The sequence below is a fragment of the Erythrolamprus reginae genome, chromosome 1, assembly GCF_031021105.1.
Source record: "Erythrolamprus reginae isolate rEryReg1 chromosome 1, rEryReg1.hap1, whole genome shotgun sequence".
In the NCBI taxonomy this organism is placed as follows: Eukaryota; Metazoa; Chordata; class Lepidosauria; order Squamata; family Dipsadidae; genus Erythrolamprus; species Erythrolamprus reginae.
The window spans coordinates 136,285,115-136,307,566 of NC_091950.1; the positions used below are offsets into that span (position 1 = coordinate 136,285,115).

General features: G+C 40.3%; 1 protein-coding gene across 1 annotated transcript in view; it reads left to right on the plus strand.

The window, feature by feature from the left end:
- Positions 1-22,452, plus strand: part of IGHMBP2 (immunoglobulin mu DNA binding protein 2) — an 84,198-nt gene that overhangs the window by 38,673 nt on the left and 23,073 nt on the right. The window contains exon 9 of the mRNA XM_070766083.1: positions 18,734-18,916. Within this exon, the coding sequence (XP_070622184.1) occupies positions 18,734-18,916 (183 nt within the window). The remainder of the gene's footprint in view (positions 1-18,733; positions 18,917-22,452) is intronic.

Consider the following 22,452-nt stretch of genomic DNA (forward strand, 5'->3'; position numbering starts at 1 on the left):
TCCAGTGTTGGATCATTCACAACTTCTGAAGACAAGCTGTTTTCTACGGATTAATTGTTCTAACTGTCAGGAAATTTCTCCTTACAGTAATATCTTGTCTTACGAATTTAATTGGTTCCGGGGTGAGGTTCGTAAGGTGAAAAGTTCGTAAGACGAAACAATGTTTCCCATAAGAATCAATGTAAAAGCGAATAATGTGTGCAAGCCCAAAACTCAGAAACCCGGAAGCTGGGACCTTGCCACTGAAGGAGGCTTGAGCCTCCCAGTCCTTCCCGACTGGGCAAGAGCGCTCAGGAGGTAGTTCTGCCAGCCACGGGCAAGGGGCGGGGAGGACCGGGAGGCTTAAACCTCCTGCAGTGGTGGTGAGGCTTTGGGGTTTTGACTGGAGGGGGGAGGCAGGAGGGCCGGCCTGACACCCCTCACCCCAACGCTTCGCCTCCCGCCGGGCAAGAGCGCTCAGGAGGCAGTTCTGCCAGCCACGGGTGAGGGATTGGGAGGACCGGGAGACTTAAGCCTCCTGCGGCGGCGGTGAGGTTTTGGGTTTTTGGCTGGGGGGGGGGGCAGGAGGGCCAGCCTGACACCTCCCACCACAGCGCTTCACCTCCCACTGGGCAAGAGCACTCGGGAGACAGTTCTGCCGGCCACGGGCGAGGAGGACCGGGAGGCTTAAGCCTCCTTCAGCGACTGCGGTGGCAGTGAGGCTTTGTGTTTTTGGCTGGGGGTGGAGGCAGGAAGGCCGGCCTGGCACCCCCCACCCCAGCACTTCGCCTTCCGCCAGCCAAGAGGGCTCGGGAGGCAGCTTCTGCGGGCCATGGACGAGGGGCAGGACTGGGGGCAGGGAGGACCGGGAGGCTTAAGTCTCCTTCGGCGGCGGTGAGGCTTTGTGTTTTTGGCTGGGGGCGCAGAAGGGCCGGCCTGGCACCCCCCCTCCAGCGCTTCGCCTCCTGCCGTGCAGATGGATGAGGAAGGGGGGCATCTGGACCAGGCGCTTCGGCTGGCAGTCGGGAGGCGGGGAATCCCAGCGGGTGCGGAAACAAATGGAAAATCCCATTGAGGGCAGTTACAAGGCAGTAAGAGCGCATGTGCAGTAAGAGAGCCCACGAACCCGGGCTCAGGTTCGTAAGACGGAAAGGGTTTTTAAGACGAGGCAAAGAAATCTTAAACCCCGGGTTCGTATCTCAAAAAGTTTGTATGACGAGGGGTTCGTAAAACGAGGTATCCCTGTACTTCCAAGTTGCTTCTCTCCTTGATTAGTTTTCATCCATTGCTTCTTGTTCTACTGTCAGATGCTTTGGAGAATAGTTTAACTCCCTCTTCGAGGCAATTCTGAAATATTGGAACACTGCTGACATGTTACCCCTAGTCCTGCTTTTCACAAGACTAAACATATCCAGTTCCTGCAATTGTTTTTTATATGTTTTAGCCTTCAGTCCCCAGTCTCTTCTTTGCACTCTTTCTAGAGTCTCAACATCTTTTTTTTACATTGTGGCAACCAAAACTGGATGCAGTATTCCAAGTGTGGCCTTACCAAGGCCTTATAAAGTGGTATTAACACTTCACGTGATCTTGATTCTATCCCTCTGTTTATTCAGCCTAGAACTGGGTTGGCTTTTTTTGGCAGCTTTCAGCATATTGTTGGCTCATATTTAAGTAATTGTCCATTAGGACTCCATAATCCAAGATCCATCATCCAAGAAATGATAACATTTGGGGGTTTTTTTGCTACACCCATACACAGTTTGATCTCCAAAAATTTGTAGGTAACTGTATGTTTTGCATACAAGCTTATTGGCTTCCAGAAATTGAGGAACTGTAACTCTTAACATTTCTTCTGTGGTCTGGGTAGCATTACAGCTATAGACACTTTTGAAATGCTACAGATATCCTATCCTTGACCTATTTAGATACAGATTAGCAGAGTTGGAAGGAACCTTGCAGATCATCTAGTCAAACCTCCTGCCCAAGCAGGAGACCCTTACATACATCTGCCTCTACCTAGGATCGAACTCGCAACATCCTGAGTGTGACGCAAGTGCTCCACCTCTAGGCCACAGCAACTGGGCAATTTATTTAAAAGAGCCTCTTATTCATTTGTCTGTAATTGCTACCTTGCTCACTATCTATAGTTTTTGCAACCTACTTTCCCCATTCTTAAACTACAGTATATACTGTGCTTTCATGAATTACTTCCACTTTCAATGAAACTGTAGCTTTCAATTACACCCCAAGCCAGTTAATTATATTTTACTGAATATGAATTAATCCTGGTTTTGAAGGATCTGCGTGCATTGGGTATTATTGGTTAACCTGTAACAAAGATTTATACCAAAAATGAAACAATTTATTACAGAAAACTACCCCACAGAGTTCATTTGTTATCAAGCAATATACATTATGTGAAGCAAGTCTATATTTGACTTTAAAATAGGTTCTAACAGTCAAATTGAAATTATTGATTTAATTATAGAACTACTGTAGAAAGAAGTCCCAAGCCCATGAAGCAACAAGGGGGATACATTTGACAGTACAGGAGAAGTAGACTTAAGTGCTAGAAATTTAAAAAAACATCACTCATAGAAGGAATAAAGGGAAATTATCACAATGGAACAAACTCCTATGGAAAGAGCTTTGCAATTCTAGACCGTGGCGTGAACTTCTGTTAGCTGCAGAATTTTTCTTGTGTAATGAATCATTTAGTTTTTTGCAATAAATCATTATTAGTTATTTGAATAGATCAGTCAATTAAAAAAAACTACTTTGGGAGAGAATGTATGGACTGGACAATCAACTTTTGGAAAGGGCAGTTGCAGTAGTTAATGATTCATAAGGATGTACTCAGAAGAATTCATTCCATACTTTGTCATAGAACATACAATCTAGAATCATCTGTTGCTGACATACAACCTGCCTAAAACCTAGCCAAATTAGCTCCCACTGATAAGGTAAGTGAATCAGTATGGAAAAGGCATTAGCAATTTGCCCTTTTATAAGTTTTTATGAAGAGCTACTGGCAATCCCATGGTGTTATATCTTGACCAAGATTTCAAAGGAAGTTCATGCAAATCTTCAGATTTCCACATTCTCTGAAACATTTGTTAATCTTTCCCTATCAGCATAGAACTATTCATATTTTAATTGTTAATGATTTATATTCTATAATTTTTCCCATGGGTGTATGTGTAGATTGCTTGAATTTTTCTGTTTGCTGTGCTAGAATAAATTGCATACAATTTATTGAACTGCACCCTGGAAGATGTTAAGCCAGAAGCAGGAATGTAATTCTCTACATTCCTGGCAGAAAATTAGCATGCAGGAGACTATAAATTGTGCATTGTTGTACATGCAGCTCTTGCTATGAAACTCTTCAGTCATTATTGTTTATGCACATATGTTTTATGGATCTCTCATATATTTTAAGCATGAGAGAGCTCCACAAAACATATGTGCATAAATTTGCCAGGAATAAGTTTAGTTCAGGAAACCTGCACATAATGGCTAATGTAAAGTATTCTTTGTGCTGTTGCCAGATAGAGTAGCAAATAGAAGTTTCAACTGAAAATTGCATTGCTTCCTTGAAGACCAATCACCCCAAAACAGCCCTCTAATACAAGTTTATTTTCTGAAGATTATATATTGTTGCTTTATAGATAAAGTAATCCTAATTGCAGTAAACTGATACTAAAGGCATAGGTTGGTTAAATAGTTTCTGCCAGGACATCACCTTAAGTCCTCTTTTAAATTTCCCCATAACTCTTCTACTTTGATGCCATTATAGATACAATTTTGGACTAACAATAGATGTAATATTGACCAAGATCGGGTTTTTTTCTATGTAAAGAAATGTTTAGAGCAGTGGAGTTCAAAACCCGTGGCCCACGGGCCAGATGCATCATGCACTGGCCATGCCCACCTCAGTTTAGCGGATGGGAAAAAAGTCACGGTACGTCACTTGATGATGTGACAACGCAAGTTTGACATCCTTGGTTTAGAGAGATGACTACTAGTAGTTATAGGACAGTTTAACTGATTATAATCACAAAACGACGTTTAAGACAGCAAATTGTGAACTACAAGAAAATAATTATATATGGAGTGACAGCCAATTTTTCAGTTGTCTATCACTAGCAGTAGCACTTAGACCTATATACCACTTTACAGTTCTTTACAACCCTCTCCAAGTGGTTTACACAATCAGCATATTGTCCTCAACAATTTGGATCCTCATTTTACCCACCTCAGAAGGATGGAAGGCTGAGTCATCCTTGAGCCGGTGGTGAGATTTGAATGGCCAAATTGCAGGCAGACAGCAGTCAGCAGATATAGGCTGCAGTACTGCATTCTAACCATTGTGCCACAGTGTAAGTGGTAGGTTTTTGTTATACAAATTATAACGATCATTGCTGTCCAGCTCTGAGACTTTTGTAGGAGGACAATAATAATGCAAAATCAATTGATGATTTTCTTCTTTTCTCAGCACTCCCAGAATTGCCTGGGTTATCTCCAGATTATTGTCTCTTTGTCCTGTTTCTTATCTTTTTGGCTGTTCAACTTGTTCTATGAAGATACATTCAAATGTATCAGCACAAGATATAACAATGTAGTTTATAGGCAGTAGGCTGATCAAGATAGCAAGAAATGTTCAAATAAAGAACATGAAGTTGGAAAGTATCCCCTTGCTTAGTACAAAAATCAAAATTCTTGCTTGTGTCAACAGTGATCTGATTCCTTTAATCAAACATTTGAATTATCCAAGATCTTTCTCCTTAGGGTTATGGTTAGTGGGAGCAGTTTATTGGGGGGGGGGATACTGGGGTTTGAGATTGATGTGCAGCATCTGGTATTTCAGCTATAGGCTAGAAATGTGGAGATCAGTCGTTCTAGTCCCCATTTTAGACACAACTGGGTGATGTTGGGCCAATCATTTCTTTACAGCCCTTGGAAGCAGACAATCACAAATCACCTCTAAAAAATGTTGGCAAAAAACCTGCATGGATTTGTCCAGGGAGTCAACCAAGAATCAAGACTAATTCAAAGGAACCAAAAAAGAGAAATATTTTTAACTCTTAGGTAAGGCAAGGAATGACATGACCTTAATTGTATGAGATCTATTATCTGAGGATCAATATCACAATTTCTTTGAAATAGACTCTGTTGGATGTTTTGCTGTTTTTGCTGCTACAGCTATTGACATCCATATCCAATCTATCATAGTAACTTTTAGATCCTGATAACCTCCTGTGAAATCTTATTTGCCCTGATTGTGATTCTTCTGGCAGCAACTGGTTGTGATGACAAGCAAATTTGTGGAATCAAGAGAACCTCTGATCATATCCAGCAGGGTTCAAATCCTCTTTTTTTCTCTCTTCTAATTGGAGAATCCTCAGTTACAATTAGACTTAGTATTACACAGAAGTTGTTAATGGCACGTTTCTTGGGTTTTAACTTTGATTCCAGAGCAACAATCACATGCTTGCAAAGGAGAAACGTATACATGAAATTGCTCCCAGGATGACTAAACATAGTTGTAACATATTGGTATAGGTGAAACTCAAAAATTAGAATATCTTGCAAAAGTTCATTTATTTCAGTAATGCAGCTTAAAAAGTGAAACACAATATATGAGAGAGACTCATTACATGCAAGGCATGATAGTTCAAGCCGTGAATTGTCATAATTGTGATGATTATGGGGTACAGCGCATGAAAACTCCAAATCCCCCATCTCAGAAAATTAGAATATTACAGGTGATCAATAAAACAAGGATTGTACATAGAACAATATCGGACCTCTGAAAAGTATAAGAATGCATATGTACTCAGGATTTGGGTTGGACCCCTTTTGCAGCAATTACTGCCTCAATGTGGTATGGCATGGGAGCTATCAGCCTGTGGCACTGCTAAGGTGTTATCGAAGACCAGGATGCTTCAAGAGTGACATTTGGCTCTTCTGCATTGTTTGGTCTCATGTCTCTCATCTTTCTCTTGGCAATGCTCCATGGATTTTCTATGGTGTTCAGGTCAGGCTAGCCAATTAAGCACAGTAATCCCATGGTCATTGAACCAGGTGTTGGTGCTTTTGGCAGTGTGGGCAGGTGGCAAGTCCAAAAGTCCAAAGTTTGACAGTGTGGGCAGGTGCCAAGTCCAAAATTGAAATCGGCATCACCATAAAGCTCATCTGCAGAAGGAAGCATGAAGTGCTCAAAAAATCTCCCAGTAGACAGCTGTGTTGAATTTGGGCTTAATGAAGCACAGTGGACCAAAACCAGCAGATGACATGGCTCCCCAAATCAACACAGATTGTGGAAACATTTGCATCTCATTTGGAAACAAAAAACCCAGAGTATGGAGGAAGAACGGAGAAGCACACAAAGCAAGATGCTTGAAATCTAGTGTGAAGTTTTGGATGTCCTATTAGTTTTGTACTATGGACTACAACTCCATTTATAAATATTTGAATATTTGTCTATTTATTACACTTAGCTTGATTGCTCAGAAGAACATTCTCTGGTAGAGTTAGACTGGTCCTGTTGGTCCAGACTGGTCCCATATCTTTAATTCAATGTTCAAAGCGCATACTATTATGGAAAAGATGAGATGTTGGAGTTTTTGTGAAATTATCCTAGTCTGGACCAATTCATAACCATCCTTAATAAGAAAAGAAGTCTAGTGGGGCGGGGTGGGGGGAGAGAACAGTAACTTCAACTAGTATGCTGTGATGCAGGTTCATGCACCCATTTGGACTTTCAAGTTCAAAATGAGAAAGTTATTTCATATGCAAACTTAGAGTGATGTTTTTGTGTAATGGGATGGGTAACAACAGAAATGAGGATACACACAATCTGCACATATGAAAACACGGAGTTTCTTTTACACTTTTCAATTTGTTTGAGTATTATCTTCTTTTTCCAAGTGGACCTCAAATTAATATTATAATTACATGCTAATCCCTTCAAGTAAATCAAAGTGTTATTGACATTTCTCAAACTATTCAGTCAGCTTCATGACTGAATCAAGCTTTCAACCACAATTTTTCAAATCCAACACTGCATTCAGGAGCCTGTTGAATCCTAATTCAAGATGTTGACCTTGAGTCAACCCACACCTCTATCAATTTGAATACAGAAGTAAATGTGGACTGTACATTGCATGTAAATGCAAATATATAACTACCCAGTGTGTCATTTTTCATCTAGGCCTTTGGAGATTTCTATGAAAATAAAGTTAAAGGCATGATACAGTATAAAAACGAATTGCTCAAAAGGCAATAAGCTTCACATTTTTCTATATTGTTCTTATTACCTTGTTAAAAGTACAAATAAGAAAGAATAACATTATTTTTTATCTTTATAAATATATGAATGGAACACATTGAATTGATTTTGCTGATAACACAGCAATGGGAGATAAAAGATGTTTAAGAAGTATGCAATGTTGGTGAATTAAGACTGTTCTTTAAAAGAAAATGTTTTATCAAAGGAGAAAATGTATTTGATGCTCAAGAAAGTACCCGAGCTTCTAAAAAGGAACATTCGTTAACTATAATCTCATTTTAAAATTATGGCAACAAAAATAAAACCAAGTTATTAAGCGCTTGGTCGAAAATTTTAGTAATAAGAATGATAATATTAGACAGTGTTAAATTTTGTAACAAATTTGTGAATTTAAGATACATGAAGTCATTAGTAAAATGAAAATTGTCTCTTGTTCAGTTACTAAATGATGGAATGCAATAAAGATTAATTGAGCAAGTTAGCAGAAGAAAAATTGGGATAGAAATTAAAAATGGAAAAAAGTATAGCAATGAGACTAAAGTATTCAACATAGATATTTATTCAATTGGTAGATAAATCTCAGAGGGTATCTTATATTATAATAGCAATTAAACTATTTATTGCCATAAAGCCCAAGTTCAAGTTCAATATGATGCTCAAATCAAATTTTATAAAAAATATTTTGATACCATGCCTGTAATCTAAGTTTTGAGAAGTATCTTCCAGGAAAAAAACTTGGAAGCTGGTATAAATAAAACTGAAAGTGATGTAATTTAATACACTGAATTACTGGTTAAAAGCAGTCTTTGGTTTCAGAAGATTGGATAGAAGAGATCCATTCTGCTTAACTTGAATTAGTGTAGTTAATTGGAGAATGATGCACTAGCCTTAGGCCCTGCCCAAGCCATAGTCAAGCTAAAGCAAAAATAAAAATTGAGAAACCTAGGAAGCTCAAATGTACAGTACGTGCCTCTAGAGATCTAGTTAAGTGCTCAGCTCTTTAGTTTCAGTCAGCCAAATATTGGAGACAGCTTGAAATGTATAAATATAGATTGCTATGGGGTTAGCATGATCTGGTATTTTACCCACTGCTGTCTTGAAAGGGAAGTATAGGAAAATTTCTTATAATGAACAGTTTTGCCTGCATAGACTAGCAAATATTCAAACCAGGGTTCATTTTTTCCTGCTCACTTGTTTGTAGGGATGAAGGGTCTTATTCTATAGGCACTTCAGCTCCAAGAGTGCTGCATCAGTCTTGTGAGATCAAAGGAAAATTTTGATTTGGGTGACAGGACTAGAACACCCTTTCAGCTGAACTGAGTTCATTTCATTGCAGCAACAGTGAAGACAGGATGTTTTTGGTGGGAAGTATATTTCTGTTTGTTGTTGTATCATTAGAGATGTGCCGACCATTGGTCGGAAATGTTACAGGGCTGTGATGGCAAACCTATGGCGCATGTGCCACAGGTGACACATGGAGCAATCTCTGAGGGCCCACAAGGTGTTGCCCTATGTAAGCTCCAGTGTGCATGTGTGCACTGGCCAGCTGATTTTTGGCATTCCGTAGGGTGGTCGAAGGTCATTTTCGTCCTCCTCCGGCTTAAGAAAAGCCTCTGGAGCAATGTTTTTCAACTGGGGTTCCATGGAACCCAAGAGTTCCGCAAGGGGTTCTGTGACTTAATGAGAGAGAAAAAACCCCAACCAGGACCATATCATGCAGGAGCAGCAACCCTCGCCACCCCTCCGCCTCAGGTCTGGGCTTTCATCGCCTTACTCTGCTTTTGCCTCCAGCTCCTCCCAGAATGCTTATTCAGGGATTGTGTCAAAGTCTCAGCCTCGCCCACTCATTATGGATGCCAGTGGCTGAACACCCCCCGCCCCCGCACTTGGCATCCTGGGAAGTGTAGTTCTAAGGAAGCTTTCAGGAGTGCACCAAGAAGCCCTCGGCCGCCTTTTCGCCGTGATTCAGCTTTGGCCACTGTTTGCTGCGGTGGCAGTAGCTCTGCCTTTGACAACCATCGGCTTTACATTGTTTCTGATCTATCCCCCAACTAACCTCAGATTGTGCCCATGCCAGTATATCTGCCCAAATCCCAGTGACTCTGGATGGTTTACAACATTAAAAACTACAACATAAAATTATGCCTTACCAATGCTAGCAACAACACACTCAGGTCAACTACCTGATGAGTTCCATCTCTATTCAAGGTCCCCAGACGAGCTGATAAAATCATGTCTTAAGGGCCTTTTGGAAAATCAACAAGGTGAGGGGGAATTGTATTCCCAGGTTGATGACGTTCCATTAAAGAAGGGGCCACCACTGATAAGGCCCTTTTTCAGGGATGTATAGAAACATAGAAGATTGATAGCAGAAAAAGACCTCATGGTCCATCTAGTCTGCCCTTATACTATTTCCTGTATTTTATCTTAGGATGGATATATGTTTATCCCAGGCATGTTAAAATTCAGTTACTGTGGATTTACCAACTACGTCTGCTGGAAATTTGTTCCAAGCATCTACCACTCTTTCAGTAAAATAATATTTTCTCACGTTGCTTCTGATCTTTCCCCCAACTAACCTCAGATTGTGCCCCCTTGTTCTTGTGTTCATTTTCCTATTAAAAACACTTCCTTCTTGAACCTTATTTAACCCTTTAACATATTTAAATGTTTTGATCATGTCCCCCCTTTCCCTTCTGTCCTTCAGACTATACAGATTTACCGCTAACATGGACCGATTTATTAAAAAGCAAAAGTTAGATGAAGCTGATGTTACTGAGCAATCGCTTGATGTTTTTTAGATCGAAAAAAAATTGGCCCCATTGGGCTTACCGGTTGGCCCCATTGGGCTTACCGGTTGGCCCGTTTTTCACCCTCCCTAGGCTTCAGGAGGCTTTCCTGAAGCCTGGGAAAGGCGAAAAATGGCCCAACGGTCCAACTGGAAGTTTGTTTCTGAACTTCCGGTAGGCCCGTTGGGTCCGTTTTTCGCTATCCACAGGATCCGGAGGCTTTCTTGAAAACTGCCTCTCCCTTGCCCAGTGGGCCTACTGGAAGTAGGGATGCTTCAGTGAGGTCTGCACGCATGCACAGGGGTCTGCAGGGGATTTTGCGTGCATGTGCAGGGGGAGAGCATTGCATTAGGGTTGTGGGCACACGCACTTGCGCTCTCGCACACACATCCACCCTTTTGGCACCTGAGCAAAAAAAGGTGCACCATCACTGCCATAGGGTTTCCTGCTGGAGTAGCGGTTTGAGCCCTTCCAACTCTGTTATTCTATGACTGTGGGAATAAATAATGCAGACAATTGTGTGAATCAGAGATGAGGTTTCTAGAGTAGAACATGCTGAGTAAGCTATTGGAAGCAGCTGCACCAGGTCTTTTATGTAGAACCAGTGTCAAATTCCAGTCTTAAATCTGGCCCTCAGGGCCGGGCTGGAAATAGCAAAGGGCTGGCCTGCGGTGCCCCTGGCAGACAAAATGGGGTGCAGAGGGGGATGTTTTGTGGCCCTCCCCCATGTCCCGTTTTGGCCAGCAAGTTGTTGCAGGAGGCATCCATCCCATCTTCCCCACCCCCGGCCAGCCCGTGGAAAACTACAATGCTGATCTGGCCCTCAAAGAAATCCAGCTTGCCACCCCGATGTAGAAAGACCTTGTGCCTTTGTTACTTGAAAGTACACAGAAATGTGTCCATGCTCTAGGAATTCCAAAATAGTACACTTAGCTTCATTTCCTTGACGGAGCACTCTGGAGTTAGGCACCCTGCTGTGTTGTGGTTTCCACACACATTGTGTACCATACTCCCTTCCAGAAGAAAGAGAAAGAAAAAAAAAACCCAAGAAAAATCCGCAACAAAGATGGATTAAGAGGTGAACTGCACTGGGAAGGCAAACCCCATTTTGGCAGAACAAGCTCTAATTTTAAGACTAACTGCTAGACAGATTGCCTGCTTTCTTCCTATCTCGCTCCTATTCTGGTATAAATCCCCCTTTTTACTACCAAGTAAATATAGTTGTTCAGTAGAGTGGGCAGTTTCATTAAACCTTTTGCAAGTATAAAATTGGAAAGGACTATTTTGCATATACTGGGAAGTGAGATAGAAGGAAGCATCATTGTTGCAGATATACTAACAAAGAAGAATGTTTGCAATTAGTTATGTTATATCAAATTGCTACAGAAGTAATATTCTAAAATGTTTATTGTCACCAATTATTCTGGTATGCTATAAACATTGGGATGCTTCCCACCCCACTTCCCCCATTTAATTTTGATTATTTGAAATTGGTAGAAATTAGCAAGGGCTCTTTAGTGTCCTTCGGCTGCTAATAGTTTCTGACCCCAATGGAGTTTATTATCCAATTAATTAATTGAGCACAATAACAAATGTGGTTATAATTTTTGAGGAATGATGATGATGATGATGATTATTATTATTATTATTATTATTATTATTATTATTATCAATTAATTAATTAAACTTGTATGCCGCCCAATTCCTGGAGGCCTCTGGGCAGCTCACAGCAAAGATAAAAAACATTGTAAATATCAAAAACATCAAAAGCATCTATTAAAAATAACTAAGAAACATATATATCATTCATTTATGGCTGGGATAATATAAGGATATATTTGTGGGATCAACAGCTCCAGGCCTGCCAGAAGAGCTAGGTCTTCATTGCTTTGCGGAAGGCCAAAAGGTAGGGGTCAGAAACTATTAGCAGGGGACAATGAATTCCAGAGGGTCAAGGCAGCAATAGAGAAGGCCCTCCCTCGTATGCCCGCCAGTCAACATGGCTTAGTCGACGGAACCTGAAGGAACCCGACTCTGTGGGATCTTACTGGTCATTAGGAGCTATGCAGTGGCAGGTAGTCCCGAAGATAATCTGGCCCTAAGCCATACAAGGCTTTAAATGTAATAACCAACACCTTGAAATGTGTCCGGAGACTAACTGGAAGCCAGTGCAGCTCACAGAGGATTGGTGTAATGTGGGTGTACCTAGGTGCATTCTGGACCAACTGCAGTCTCCAAGCACTCCAAAAGAGAGCGCATTGCAGTAGTCTAACCGTGATGATATGACTGTATGTATGTTTTTTTTATATTGCGGTTCCTTGCTTTTAGATTTTTAAATGTACAATTGCTATTTTAGATTCTAATTATTAGATTTGTCATTATATATTGTTTTTATCGCTCCGAGTCTGCGGAGAGGGGCGGCATACAAATCTAATAAATAAATAAATAAATAAGATGTGACAAGTGACTCTGAGGAGAGCCTTGTGGTCCAAATAAGGTCGCAACTGGTGTACCAGGCGAACCTGTACAAAGGTCCCCCTGGGTACAGCTGTTAGATGTTCTAATTTAAGCTGTGAGTTTAGGAGGACACCCAAATTGCAGACCAATTTTGAAGGGAATAATTCCCCCCCCCCGCCCCCGAACCAAAGATGGATACTCGACATAATCTTTCAGGGGCAAAACCCACAGCCACTCGGTATTGTCAGGGTTGAGTCTGAGCCTATTTCCTCCCATCCAGACTCTCACAGCCTCTAAGCACTGGCGCATCACATCCATTGCTTCACTGACTGGGTAGAGATATACAACTGGGTACCATCAGCATATTGCTGGTATTTCACCTCGTATTGTCAGATGATCTCACCCAGCAGTTTCATGTAGATGTTAAATAGGAGAGGATAGCTTAGGGACCCCATAAACGAGAGGTCTAGAGGTTGATCTTGTCTTCCTGCCAATACCAACTGTGACCGGCCAGAGAGATAGGAGGAGAACCACTGTAGCATGGTCCTCCCATTTCCAGCCCCCTGAGTCGTCTAAGGATACCATAGTCCAGTGTTTCCCAACCTTGGCAACTTGAAGATATCTGGACTTCAACTCCCAGAATTCCCCAGCCAGCGAATGCTGGCTGGGGGATTCTGGGAGTTGAAGTCCAGATATCTTCAAGTTGTCAAGGTTGGGAAACACTGCCATAATCAATGGTGTTGAAGGCTGCTGAGTGGTCAAATAGTACCAGGATAGAGGAGTAACCCCCTCTCAGGCTCACCAGAGGTCATCTAGCACTGAGACCAAAGCAATTTCTGTGCTATAAACAGGTCTGAAGCCAGATTGAAATGAGTTAGAAACCTAGGAAAAGTGAGAAAGAAGTAAGATTTTACCTTATTGAAGGTCTTTATCCTATACAGCAGGCTTTTCTGGGGACTTTTCAGGGCAGAGGACAGCCAGGCCAAGGAATTTCCTTTCTGAATATCTGTGCACTTGTAAAGTGCTGGGATTCAGGGCTCAGGGGAAAGAAGATATAATATTATGACTCGGGCTACTGCCTGTATTTGGCAGAAGAAATGGCTGGTTTGTAAATCATGCAGTGAGAATTATTCAGAGGGTTTCATTATAGCCAATTAGAAGCATTCTAGGATGTGTAAGCTTGTGCAATAAAACAGCACACGTTGCTTCATAGACAGAAGGCGTATGGAATTCCAAGACTGCTTATAGGAAAGCTAAATTGGGAAAGATATCTAAGCCTCCCCTTCCTCAAGTTTTGCATCAAATGGTTTTGTTTTCATCAGTCCCAACTTTTCGATTTCGACTGAGAAAACCGGAGGGAAATTTCTGCTGCTGTTATTGGATCATCACGGGATCCCCCTCTCTCAAAACAGCCCATCTATTTTTTTCTGCATATGTTCCTAACTAAACTCTGGAATTCTGGGAGTTGAAGTTCACAGATCATAATGGGGCCATAGTTGCCCATCCCAGGCTTATGGGATATCAATTCCATCTTTATTCCATCATTATTCAGAGGATAATCAAAACGGCAGAAAAAACAATTGCTACCAACCTGCCTTCTATTGAGGATCTGTATACTGCACAAGTCAAAAAGAGGGCTGCAAAAATATTTACAGACACCTCACATCCTGGGCATAAATGGATTCAACTCTTACCCTGAAAACGACGCTACAGAGCACTGCACACCAAGACAACTAGTCACAAGAACAGTTTTTTCCCGAATGCCATCACTCTGCTAAACAAATAATTCCCTCACTGCTGTCAAACTATTCACTAAGGCTACATTACTATTACTATTAGTCTTCTCATCGTTCCTATCATCCATCTCCTCCCACTTATGACTATATGACTGTAATTTTGTTGCTTGTATCCTTATGATTTATATTAAAATTGATTGTTTTCTGATTGCTTATTTGTACCCTATGACAACCATGATCATCATGATTCTTGACAAATGTATCTTTTCTCTTATGTACACTAAGAACATATGCGCCAAAGATAAATTCCTTTTGTGTCCAATCACACTTGGCCAATAAAGAATTCTATTCTATTCTATCCCTACAGCATTTTATTGCTATAAATCAAAAGGAATAACAAGGGTTTTAATTTAATGCTATGTATCCATAAGCTTCATTCTTACCCATTTTCCCATGTTTTCCCCCACGTCTTGTTTAGCTGATCTAACCCCAATCTATTAAGTCTAGACTCTTTATGTGTAAAATGTTTATATGATGAACACATTATGATAATCTGCAACAACGTTATGATCATGAAGCTTTCAAACAAGCTGCAAAGTAATATTTGGGGGCGGGGATTATCAAAGCTCTGATGGGGTAGAAGTTTAGTATTCGAATCATGACTTTCACATACCAGCAAGGAAGTGTTCTCATCATGATGCCATTGAAATCGTTTCTCTTCTGGGCTTTTGTTCTTAGCTACAGCATTACTTGGAAGCCAAGAAACACATTTGTTTCCAAAGCATTTGTACAACCATTGCTTCAGTGGTGCTGAAAATTGGAAATTGATTTTACCAGTTGGACTTGCTAATTAATATTGAAGGACATCTGTCTTACCCTTTTATTCCCCTTTCTTGTCCCAATTCCTTACATGTGGTTTCAGCATTAATAACACTTAGTGCTAATGCTTATCAATAATTCAAAGCCAGCTCTACGTCAAAGTAATTATTCCTCTCTTTCCCCCCTTCTAAGATGATTGTGGTACTTTTAGCACTATTTATTTTGTTCCAATCTTATTATTTTCAAAAGCTGCAGGCACTTTTGAATTAAAGGGTAGTATAGAAATATGTGAAAAGTGGAATATCAAATATTGTATAAAACAAAATCCAAGAGAGTTTTAAAAGCTACTACTGGGATAATGGTTATCAGTAAGTTTATACAGTGCTCCATGTTGTCATAAAATACTTCCAATTTCCTCCTTTAGGTTTCTGAATAATTAGGTAATTATTGACTGGGCTGAAGGGGGAAAAAAACTTGAGGTTTAAGGGCTAAACCCTAATCCCAACCTAAATGACATGTTTTAGGTTAAACCATGAAATTATAGCCTACTATTATAATTTTGTCCTAGTACGTTATGCAAAAACTCTTCATAATCCACGTTTGTTTGTTTTTCATTTATTTATAAAAATTTATAGGCAGTTCATCTACCACTCACATAGAATGGAGATGCAATTGCCTGTGTGGCTTGCTCCAGATTTATTTTTGCATGTTTAATCAATTACTAATGCTGTCTTTTTATCATCTAAAGGCAATAGAAGGCAGTTTAACAGAAAACTTAAATAACTGCTAATGGACAGTGATTTTTATAAAATTCAAAAATAATTTTTAAAAGCTTTGAGAAACTCCCACAAATGAGGTCTACTTGACAAAGAAAATCAAACATCTGAGTTTAAAATCCATATCATTACACAACCATCCCTGTACATCTCTGTTTCTATGTATATATGATTCTTGCCATGAGTTCATACTCTTTTAAATGCTGGACATTCCAAGAGAACAAAGAGTAAACCAAAGGAATATTTTATTCTCCCAGTTTTTTAATATGAACAGGTCTTGACTAGGACCAAAGGTAAATTATTTAAAAGGTGAAAAATCTCTTTGTAATTCATTCATCTTATCGGGTGTTATATGTCCCCATAGTGTATTGCGCAATGCCTTGGGCACAGTTGGACAGTCTTATTGTATATATAAGTTATATTTCAGACGCATGGTGAGCTTTATTGGTTCTCTCTTCACTTTTATGAGGTTCCATTAAAATGAATACTTTAGGCCATTTATTATCTGGGATTAAAGCAAAAGGGTTTTAACTGTGAGACAGCTCTGGATTTCATCTAACAGTTTTGTGAGCAGCGTTGAATACTGGAATGGCACAGGTACCAGCAATTTTTCTTTCTCTTTCACATTCTTTCTCTTTGCATCATTTTTTGGCCTGATTATAGACCCTCCTTTAGCATTGTTTGGACCAAAACTGTAGCAGTACTAAAAAGTATTTGCCATGGTTAAAAATAACCAGCTGATTTTATGGTGGCTGGATTGTACTTGCAGAGGACCTGGAGGAAAACCTTCTTGAAGATTGTAATGAACACACTTGACAGAGGCAGAGAAAGAGTGGGACAGACAGCCTATTCTGGTCCTTCATGGTCTCTCGGAAAATTGCAGTATTATTTAACATGATATTCTTCCAGGCCAGCAAGAAGCAATGCCTTTAAAGTCATGTCCCAGGAGCTAAAGGCTATGAAGGTTTGAATAGGGAAGAATAAGCTCAGATTTACCTGTAGGACAGGTAAATAATTCTTATTATTCAAAAAGGGAACTATTCATGAGGAGGAAGCCTAAAAAGCCATTAACTAAGATTAAACAAGATTCCAAATGCCCCCATTAAAAATGATATTGCCCCCCTGTGGGGCATGGGCCCCATGTTGGGAACCTGGGTTGTAGGACAACTGAGTGACTTTGGGTGTTTGGGCTCTTAGTAATGGTGATTTCCCATTTTTGGCCATGAAACACTACCTGGCTTAGATCTAGTATGCAATCGGGGGTTCCCCTTGGATTTACACCTTCGGCTGAAACATGAAATGACATCTTTGGTTAGGCAGGCTTTCAACAAGTTGTGTCCTTTGCTGCTCTTTGAGATCCTCCTCATGGTCAGCCATGTCCCTGATCATTTTGCAGATAAACTATTTCAATGCACTGTACATGGAGTTGCCCTTAAAAATCCACAAGTTACTTGGCAGCAAACATAGTACTGGTACTGTTTGTTAGTAATTGTTCAAAGTTATAACAGCGTTGATAAAAGTGACACATGATCGTTGTTCACACTTACGACTATTGTGGCATCCCCATGGTTGTGTGATCAAAAAGATTTGCATGGACCTCCCACCCTCCCATACTGGCCTTTAAATGAGCCTTAAAAACACAGCTCCTTCTCCAGACCTTGAGTTAAATGATTAGGTGACGTTGTTTATTTTATCTGTATGGTAGTGGTTCTCAGCCTTTCTAATGTCATGACCCTTTAATACAGTTCCTCATGTTGTGGTAACCCCCAACCATACATCTAGTGCCAATTCTCCCAACAGAGCTTTAAGCTGATTGGCAGAAAGGTCAGAGAGACACCACCACTGTAAACTACTGATTGGTCAGATTGTAAAAATATGTTCCAAGGTGGCAGAATAGAAGCTTTAGTCCCTAACAGTACGGGAAATTTGTCTTTTCCCATGGTCTTAGATGACCCCCAGGTTGAGAACCACTGCTGTATGGGTATTGGGGAGTTGGTGGTTGTTCTCTCCAACGGATTCTATTGTTGCGGTTTTATTTTGACTTTTACTCCTACTTACTTACTTTTACTTATGTGTAAAGCGACCCAGAATATCTAAGAGTTGAGCATCCTGAAAAATAAATGAATAAATACATTTTATATAGAGATGAAATTTTCTTTAGGTGCAGTCTGATATCTCTAGCTAACTAGAAGTCCACCCTAGGAATTCCAGAGCTCTTAGCTAGACTGAAATATTGAAGCATCTTTGCAGAAGACAATGACATCAATCTATTTCCATAATAAAGATGGATGTGTTCACCAGGAGTTAAGCTCAACTTCTCATTGGCCTCACTACAAGCCCACCGCATTTGGGCTTATATCATAAAACCATAGATAGCACATTTTTTTTCATTTTTTGTGAGCACTGTATCTGTTGTTCTTTACCACTAACATCTGACTGACATTTTCTCCATACAGATGCTGCTTGGATCAGAACTTTAGAAATGAAACTTTACTTGACACTTTCCCATCATTTATTAGGTTTTCTGTTCCAAGGTTTATATATTGCCTAGAATGCAGTTTCTTATGTGAGACAGTCTCTAGCTAGAAATATGTACTATTGTGTAATATTTGATGTGTTTGGGTTCCATTGCTTTTGGTAAATTATGCAGCTGTACCCCTTGTACATCATGAAATGAGAGAGATGCAAGTGAATATTCAGAAACTCTTGCCTGTAAATCAGAATGTGAATCAGATATTCAGTTACACATGACAAGCATCCCTTAAAAAAAATCTATTCTAAATATGACAGGCAGTGATGGAAGTAAAGCAATCAGTGTGGTGTTTGTTACAGTCCTTATATGCCTTTTTTCTTCTTCACTTTGTTATTATTATTCCCTTGGCACAGGGCTGCCGCGCAAGGTCTTTCTCTTAGCTTAATGGAACGGCTGATTCAAAAACGCGGAGATCATGTTGTGAAGATGCTCACTGTGCAGTACCGAATGCACCAAGCCATAATGCAATGGGCTTCCACTGAGATGTATGACGGTCATCTCTCAGCTCACTCTTCTGTCGCACAACATTTACTGAAGTAAGTGATTGATGGCTTACCGGCTTTCTTTTTTTCTGCCCGAATGTTGGATTGATGCTGTCTTTTAATATTTAAAGCTAATGCAGACTTCTCCTGACTGCATTAAATCTTTTTCTCTAGCTCTATTCTAGCAAATAGACTTTTGCCCCATTTTCAGCTGGCAAATAGTTGATTTCTGCACTGAAGGTTACAGGTTTTTTCAACAGTTGAAGACGTCTTGTGGGCTTGAAATGCTTGTCACTGTTGGCCCACCAGCTCTCATGCTGTTAGATTTGCTAATAACTCTTTCACAAAATTTCCATTTTTATTGAAAGTTGGAAGAAAATATTTGCTTCCTATTTCTCTTTTTTGCCTTGACTCTTGCTTCTTTCCTTCTCTAGATATCATCTTGGGGTATATTGCAATAAACAAAACTTCTTCTATATAGAAAGGGAAGGGAGTAATAATAATAATAATAATAATAATAATAATAATAATAATAATAATTTATTGGATTTGTATGCCGCCCCTCTCCGTAGACTCAGGGTGGCTAACAACAATGATAAAAACAACATGTGACAATCCAATAATAAACAACTAAAAACCCTTATTTATAAAACCAAACATACCATGCATAACTTGTAATGGCCTAGGGGGAAGGAATATCTCAAACACCCACCCACCCCCATGCCTGGCGGTATAAATGAGTCTTAAGTAGTTTACGAAAGACAGGGAGGGTGGGGGCAATTCTAATCTCCGGGGGGAGTTGGTTCCAGAGGGCCGGGGCCACCACAGAGAAGGCTCTCCCCCGGGGCCTGCCAAACGACATTGTTTAGTCGACGGGACCCGGAGAAGGCCAACTCTGTGGGACCTTATCGGTCGCTGGGATTCGCGCGGTAGCAGGCGGTTCCGGAGGTAATCTGGTCCAATGCCATGTAGGGCTTTAAAGGTCATGACCAACACTTTGAATTGTGACCGGAAACTGATCAGCAGCCAATGCAAGCCACGGAGTGTTGAAGAAACATGAGCGAATCTTGGAAGCCCCCTGATGGCTCTCGCGGCTGCGTTCTGCACGATCTGAAGTTTCCGAACACTTTTCAAAGGTAGCCCCATGTAGAGAGCGTTGCAGTAATCAAACCTTGAGGTGATGAGGGCATGAGTGACTGTGAGCAGTGACTCCCTGTCCAAATAGGGCCGTAACTGGTGCACCAGGCGAACCTGGGCAAACCCCCTCCTCGCCACAGGATATCACCCTGTTTAAAAGATAAGTAGTTTCAACCCAGAAACTGTCTTGCTGTTGGTTGACTCAGGTAAACACAGAGGAGTTTGCCTATTCAATATAGAAATATTCCTGACTCATTCATTCACTAGTAACAGCAATAGCGCTTAGACCTATATACCACTTTACAGTGCTTTACAGCCCTCTCTAAGCAGTTTTACAGAGTCAGCATGTTGCCCCCCAACAATTTGGGTCCTCATTTTACTCTCTTCAGAAGGATGGAAGGCTGAGTCAACCTTGAGCCTGGTGAGATTTGAACTGCCAAATTGCAGTCAGCCTGCAGTCATCAGAAATAGCCTGCAGTACTGCACTCTAACCACTGCGCCAGTGTGGCTCATTTATTTATTTATTTATTTATTTATTTATTTATTTATTACTTAGATTTGTATGCCGCCCCTCTCCGAAGTCAAAGTATCACCTAAAGTACAAGAAGAAAAGCCACAGAAATGCCAGGGTTCACATTTATATGGATTTTGGGCCCTAGGCATGCCTTGAAGGAGAGGTCCACGTTTTGGGACCTCACTTGATTTCTAAAATGTAAGCATTCAAAGTTTATAATCCAAGAGAAAACATATGGACAAAGAACAGCAGTACAATTAATATTATAAAAAAAAATTTAAAATTGCAAGAAAATCCTGAGACAATACCAAGTAGTTAATAACATGACGGAGGAACCAGACTGGTTCTAAGAGTTGTAGCTATTGATTGAAATTCTGAAAGTTTCTTATAGATTTCTGAAGACGGGTAACAAAAAAGAAGGTTCATAGTTTCTTGATCACAATAGCAATGTGACCAGGAATTACTAAGTTCTACCATCATTGGGTATACCAGGGGTAGGCAAAGTTGGCTCTTCTATGACTTGTGGACTTCAACTCCCAGAATTCCTGAGCCAATCATGCTAGCACAGGAATTCTGGGAGCTGAAGTCCACATGTCATAGAAGAGCCAACTTTGCCTACCCCTGGGGTATACAGTGGACATTTTAGAAACATAGAAACATATTTTTACTAGAAAATATTAAACAGATTCTACTTCCATATCTGAAAACAACTATGGTTTTCCTATGGAAGACTTAAATATCTGCCAGTTTTTGCTCTAATAGATAATGCCCAATCAGGCTCTTGTAACAGTTTCCTATGAGGGTCATATAGAACTTATATAGGACCATATAGAAATATATAGGGATAGGTTGGAGAAGAGAGACAATTGAATTATCACTAATATGACTTTTTTGGGTGGCAGGGAACCTATCTAACGTGATGAGATGGACCAAGCAATTTTCTTCTTAGGCTTCCTTCAGCCAAATCCTAGGAGAAGGAAATTGGACCCAAAGGAAATGCAGCCAAGTTCCAGTCAAATTGCAAAATAAGAAATTGAAAGAGGGATTTGCAATAAGATTTTTTTTTTTTGTAATTCGACTGAATTGCTCTTAAGCTAGAAGACTCCTTGTAGGTACATCTGAGCACTATACAGCATCATGCCTGGAACTTTAATTTCAAAAAGTGTAATAGCTTCTGAGAGATCATTGTTTCCAGATTGACCTCCAAATTTAGTAATTGCAAGAGATGCTTTTTGGATTCTTGCTAGTAGCTCTCTTGCGTGAATAGACTTGCAAGTAGAAGATTTAAAACAGACATCTAGATACTTAAAAGATTTAACCTGCTTGATAGGTTTGCTGCTAATCATCCCATTAGAGCTTTAAAGTGTCTCATTGAGAATACTAATACCTTTGTTTTAGAAGAATTTATTTTCAGGCATTCTCTGGAGCAGTAAAGTAGTACAGCTTTAAGGCGTCTTTGAGGGTCTACTTGGTTTAGAGAATAGGACTTACTTATTGATTGATTGATTGATTGATTGATTGATTGATTGTTAGAGTTGAAAGGGACCATGAAGGCCATCGAATTCAACCCCCTGCCCAAGCAGGAACCCTATAGTACACCAGTCAAGTGGCAGTTCAATCTTCTCTTAAAAATGTCCAGAGTGTTGGAGTTCACAACGTCCGCTGGTAGGTTGTTTTTGATGGTAAAGACTTCATCTTTACCATCAAGAAGAACAGACATGGGGTGGTTGTCAAGGCAGGGTGGGTGGAATTCTAGCTTAGCAGACTAACAATATTGTTACAGTAAAAATTGAACAGTAGTGAGGAAGAATTTAAGTAGAGACACATTTAATTAAGTCATCAGCAGTATTGCCCTTAACTTGAATAGTAATGCCGCGATGCAGTAAGGTTATTCGTTTAAGAATATGGTGTTGTAGTAACTAATTTCTTTAAAGTTTTT